General features: G+C 38.0%; 1 protein-coding gene across 1 annotated transcript in view; it reads left to right on the plus strand.

The window, feature by feature from the left end:
* The window catches only part of MATN2 (matrilin 2), an 83262-nt gene that overhangs the window by 57283 nt on the left and 19896 nt on the right, over positions 1 to 6083 (plus strand). The window contains 6 exon segments of the mRNA XM_035893832.1: positions 2417 to 2539; positions 2696 to 2818; positions 3165 to 3287; positions 3380 to 3465; positions 3468 to 3519; positions 3702 to 3824. Coding sequence (XP_035749725.1) covers positions 2417 to 2539; positions 2696 to 2818; positions 3165 to 3287; positions 3380 to 3465; positions 3468 to 3519; positions 3702 to 3824 — 630 coding nt within the window.

A 6083-nucleotide genomic window follows, 5' to 3' on the forward strand; every position in this document is an offset into this window, starting at 1 on the left:
CTGTGGATCAATCCACGGGGGAGCAGGACACACTGAAGCGTCTGTGGCTGTGGATAAGCTCATGCCAGAGCAGGGTTTGGAGTAGCCACAGTGCCTGTCGCTTTGGTGTCAGATCCCGAGACCTTCTCTTCCCCTTGAGGGTACTGAATAGTGTTGAACAGGGCTCGGTAGGCATGGGCCAGGCCCCAGCACGTGGCAGTGATTTCTGTGTCTCTGGAGTTGCCAGGGTGACAGCATACTTTTTCCAAATACTTCACTAGTTTTTCAGGATTTTCCACTTGTTCAGGGGTGAAGTTCCAAAACACTGGAGGTGCCCACTGTCCTAGGTACTTGCTCATGCTATCCTACACACCCTGCCACTCATAACTATCCACCCTCGGGGTAGATCTCTGGATGGTATTCTTAAATAGTTGTTTAACTTTAAACAAGACCTGAATGCCATTCAGGTGTAGGAGCAACAGGAACTTGCTAGTTTGAACATCCCAAAGATATTCAAAATTCTCAAGAGTTATTATAACTAGCCTGGGGGAGAAAGGGAAGGTGTCTCCCCGTAAATTGGCTCTCCAAGGAGAAAAGGTACAAAGTGTAGTTATTAATAGTTTCCAAGAGATGGCTCCTGAAGTACGGGGGTGACGGCAGTGCTGAGTACAAATACCATGAGATTAGTCTCATGACCAGCCGTTTTTGTCATATTGTAAGCTAGTGTTACACAGTACAGCGAAATGCTAACCTTGACCCAGGTCCCAGTGGTGATAAACAGGGCAACAGGGAACACACACAGCCGGTGAGATCTTATATAGCACAACTCTGAGAATGGGCGCAACAACTTTGAGAGCAAATTAATCAACATTGTAACCAGCGACTATGGAACTAATACACTAAATGTTTATAACAAATTTGTTCTAATGCGCTCTGGTCAGATTTGTCATTAGCTTAACCCATTGAGCCCCACTTTGGGCGCCAAAAAGGACTGTCGTGGTTTAACCCCAGCTGGCAACTGAGCACCACCCAGCCTCTTGCTCATTCCCCCCTGCTGGTGGGGTGGGGGAGAGAATGAGAGGGGTAGAAGTGAGAAAAATTGTGGGTTGAGATAAGAACAGTTTAATAATTGAAATAAAATAAAATAGTAGTAGTAATAATAATAACACTTATAATAATAGATATACAAAGCAAGTGATGCAGGATGCAATTGCTCACCACCTGCCAACCGATGCCCAGCCAGTCCCCGAGCAGCAGCCTCCTAGCCAGTTTTCCCCTAGTTTATATACTGAGCATGATGCTCTATGGTCTGGGATATCCCTTTGGCCAGTTGGGGTCAGCTGTCCTGGCCATGCCCCCTCCCAGCTTCTTGTGCATCTCCAGCCTTCTCAGTCGGTAGCGTGGGAAGCTGAGAAGTCCTTGACTTAGTGTAAGCACTACTTAACAACAACTAAAACCATCAGTGTGTTATCAACATTCTTCTCATACTAAATGCAAAATGCAGCACTATGCCAGCTACTAGGAAGAAAATTAACTCTATCCCAGCCGAAACCAGGACACACTGGAATAGGCCTTCTAGAGAGGTGGTCAACTCCCCAAGACTGTCAGTGTTTAAGAGGCATTTGGGCAATGCCCTTAATAACAGGCTTTAACATTTGGTCAGCCCTGAAGTGGTCAGGAAGTTGGACTAAATGATCATTCTGTGTCCCTTCCCACTGAAATAGTCTAGTCCTATTCTATTCTAACTCTTTGCAGGAAAATAAAGAGTGTGGGGAAGAAAGCGAAAGCATGATGTTAGTTTATCTAATGTTAATTAATAGATTGTATTTGATTTTATTTTGAAATATGAACAGTATTTAAATTCTGTATCAGAAAATCCCACTGAACATCTGCTTGCCCAATTATAGCTGGCAATTTTCCAGAATTTCACAGCAGGATCATATATTTTGTCTTTCTCACTACCCTTAAGTACTATATACACCGAACTTTTGTAATCTTACTTTACAGAAAAACAACAAACACCTTCTGAACTTAAGCACAGAGAAAAAAAAAGCATAACATAAAGGTTTGAGCAGGTTCATTACTAAAGATAAAAATACGATGATAAAATACCCATTTATTACCAGAAAGTTTACTTGAAATGTGCATGCAGGATTTAGGTGCCTTTGGAAATCCCTGTGGGTCACTAATCTATGTGCTAGGGACACGTTAAATTCTACAAACTCTAGAACCGCACATTTCCTTAATAGTAAGGTTGTAAAATTAGCAGGACAAAGATGTGCCTTTTTGTTTACAACAAAAAAAGGCAGCAGGTGCTATAAATTATATGCAAGATTGAGTCCAGCAAGGACAAGAACGTTCGGCAGCTGGGAATTGTAAGATTTTTAGCGTCTTGCTGTTAACTGAAACAATTTTTTATCTATTAAATTATTCCCAGGTAAAAATGTCTGCAAATCAGTCAACCATGGCTGTGAGCATATTTGTGTTAGTGCTGACAATTCCTACACCTGCAAGTGTCGTGAGGGATTCATACTGAGAGAAGATGGCAAAACCTGCAGAAGTGAGTGACCGGTAGCTAGTGAACATTTTTGCATGTGCATCAGGCAAGGAAAGAAAGCGTTTTTTCACTTCTTACTGGAAAAAATCCTTCCTTTTGTTATCTACATTTTTTAACATGTTTTCATTCAAAACCTATATTTATATCAATCATTCCCAGGACAGGACATCTGCAAATCAGTTAGCCATGGCTGTGAGCATATTTGTGTTAACGAAGATGACTCATATGTTTGCAAGTGTCATGAGGGTTTTCAGCTGAGAGAAGATGGGAAAACATGCAGAAGTAAGTGTTCTGATAATTACTCAGTATGTAGATTTGCAGAAGTGTTCTAACAACTACAGCAACAACAGTTTACTGTTATAATATAGGAGTAGTATTGTTATACCTGCCAGAATCTTGTAAGAGACTCTGTGGACAGGAATAGTGTATTTTGATAGCCAAATTGATATGACTGGAGACAAAAAAGACTTGCAATTTTTCAGGTAACAAGAGTTAGAAGTGTTTGCTGCCTAAATTTTTGTCCATTTCTTCCAGTGACATCAGTAAACCTAATAAAAGCTATTACTTCTCCCTGCACAATACATTTGCTGTAGATGTGCTTTAACCAAGTATCATCAACTGTTCTCAGATAAAGACATTTGCGGTTCAGTTGACCATGGCTGTGAACATGTTTGTGTTAATACTGATGAGTCATACATCTGCCAGTGTTATGAGGGATTTGCACTAAGGCAAGATGGAAAAACATGTAGAAGTAAGTATCCTTATCTTTAATAGAAGTTTTCCTTTATAATCTGTGCATTCGTAGACAAGTTTTAAATACTGGCAACCTTATTTCTTTTCTGGATAAAGATGTTTGCAATTCTGTTCACCATGGCTGTAAGCGTGTTTGCATGAATACTCATAGTTCATATATTTGCCAGTGCTATGAGGGGGTTTTGTATTGAGGGAAGATCAGAAAACATTTAAAGTTATTTTATGTAACTGTATTTTTTGCACTCAGAGCTCTACTGAAGAAGCATACTGTGTTCTTCTCATAAGGGATTTTGCCTGACAAAAAGGACGATAAATTCTTTATTTACTAGGAGCTTATTACTTTTAATCTTTAAAGTTTTGGAAATGTTCTCATTCATCAAAATATATTAAATAAATTCTAAATTATTCCTAGATAAGGACATCTGCAAATCAGTCAGTCATGGCTGTGAACATCTTTGTGTTAATAATGACGATTCATACACTTGCCAATGCCACAATGGATTTGTACTAAGGCAAGATGGGAAAACATGCCGAAGTAAGTAGCTTATGAATAAAAGAAGAAATTTAATTTTCCTTTTATTAGGTTATTCACTGATTCATAGTGTCAGAACGGAATGTTGTTCTCTATAGATCATAAGACTTCTATGTATTAATTATTGTTTGAACTAAAGATAAATTTCAGAAAATCAGCCAAGTTTAAGGTTTGAGTGTAGGTTTTAAAATGTGAACTTCATTTCTAGATTGAGTATGTTGAGTTTTAATCTTGTGCACAAGATGTTGCTGCATTTAACTTCTATGGGTAGAAGTTCTAACTGGCACTGTGTTGTTCTGTGTATATTCATGCAGATCATGACTTCACCTGTTCCTTAATTTAATCTCTTAGCATGCTCTTTTGTAAATGATAAGCAGATGAAACTCCTTCAGGCTCTTTTTATGTTTCTTTTCTTTTCATAAGCCTCTTCTTTCTCCCCTAAAACCTCTGCTATTTATCAGCATCCTTGTGGGGGCACCACAGTGGTACAAAGTCTTCTAAAATGAGACAGCAGGATCCAGGGTAGAGGAACTATAACCCACCTAATTCTTATTTGAATCTACCTATCTTTTTTATCTTTTTTTTTTAAATCTATCTTTTTTTTTATGACCAAAGATAGAGTTAGTCTGTGACCAAACTACTCTGCTAGCACTTGTGTTCAGTTAGGTACCTACCATGATCATAAGCTGTTCAAGAGTCTCAGTCACCCAGGTGTCCCACATTCTGTAAGTAAGTACAGCCTTCGTTCTTTTTTCTAAAGTATAAGCTTAGTTCTGGCTTTTTTAAAATACATATGATTTGCTGTTATCCAGCTTGCAAAAAGATTCATGTCACCTTACATCAGCAGCTGCTCTATTTTTATTTGCCATTCTCTCAAAACTGGAGTAACCTACAAATTTCGCCAGCGATTATTTTGGAGTTTTTTTGGGTTGTTCATAAAAATGTTAAGTAGTAGAGGAGCAGGGCAAATTCTTGGAAAGAAAACCACTTGATGTTCCCCCATTTACAACTTATTCTGAAGACCTCTCTAGCCAGTGTTAATCCATACAATGTTGATTCTGTAGTCTGTTTTCTTAATCAGAATAAATAGCGGGATTGCTGCAATATTGAATGCTCCATTGTATGAACAGCGTGAGCTTTATGAACCAGCCTCATAATCAATTAAAAAATAAATTTATTTTGTTTTCCGGGATCCTGTTAGGCTGACAGGCTTACAATGAACTACTCATCCTTTTCAAACACTGGAACGACTGTATTTTTGCAGTGTGTGTGCAAACACAGAGGATGGAGACTTCTCAGTGTTTTGGGGCTTCCTCCAAGTTCTAGGAGTTACTGAAAAATAACACCAAGCATCCAAGGTGTTCTTCAGCCACATCTTTTACAACTCTTCACCCCAAGTTATCTGGAGTTACTGATTTAAAAATATGTGTGTTCTTTAGGTGCTGCATGACCTACTTCTCAGCTGATGAAACTCTTCAACAGTATCATCAGTAGCCCATTTCATAAGTTCAGATCTGAATACACTAAATATTTTTAACATTTCTGCATTAAGATTGGCAATTCCACCATTTCTATCTATTAATTAAAAATACATTGATAGAATCCTTTTTGTTCCTGATAGTCCTTAGATAACTAATTTACTCATAGTATCCTTTATTTTGTTGGCCATGCACCTCCTTGTCCTCTATCTTATTATTTCTGTGTTTTCAAATACCTAATGTTTTCATGTTCAGTAAATACTGTGAATCTTCCTTTGTTTCAATCATTATTCAAATCTTATAGCTGATCTCAATTTCTAAATGAGGTTGCTTTTTTAACTACTCTGTCAATTCTTCTTAGATTATGGGACTGCATTTTGGGGGTATCTAGTAAAATAACCGTAAATAGTACAATCATTCACTTTTATTATTATTTCCCCCATCCCAAAATACTCTGGCTCATGCTTGCTTTCAGCTATGTAAAATCGATCCTTTTGAAGTAATAACCACATCTGCTGCTGGTTTGTATTTGATTCTGTTTGTAAATAACAAATGTGTCCGAGTTGTACACAGCCGTGTATAAGCAGATGCTAATTTTTGATGTAATAATTTCTACTTTTTCGGCTATAATGGGATTTAGTTTAAATTGCCGTGTCTTAAATGTGATGCTTGTTGACTTGGAAGATTGTCCTCTGTAGAAGTTTTTGGAATTTTTGCATTAGCAGTATGAGACTTCCGAGTAATTTGGCTCAGATTGAAGTTCTTGTAAAAATATAAGCTTTTC

This window comes from Egretta garzetta, unplaced genomic scaffold (genome assembly GCF_000687185.1).
Source record: "Egretta garzetta isolate BGI_Z169 unplaced genomic scaffold, ASM68718v1 scaffold154, whole genome shotgun sequence".
Classification (NCBI taxonomy): domain Eukaryota; kingdom Metazoa; phylum Chordata; class Aves; order Pelecaniformes; family Ardeidae; genus Egretta; species Egretta garzetta.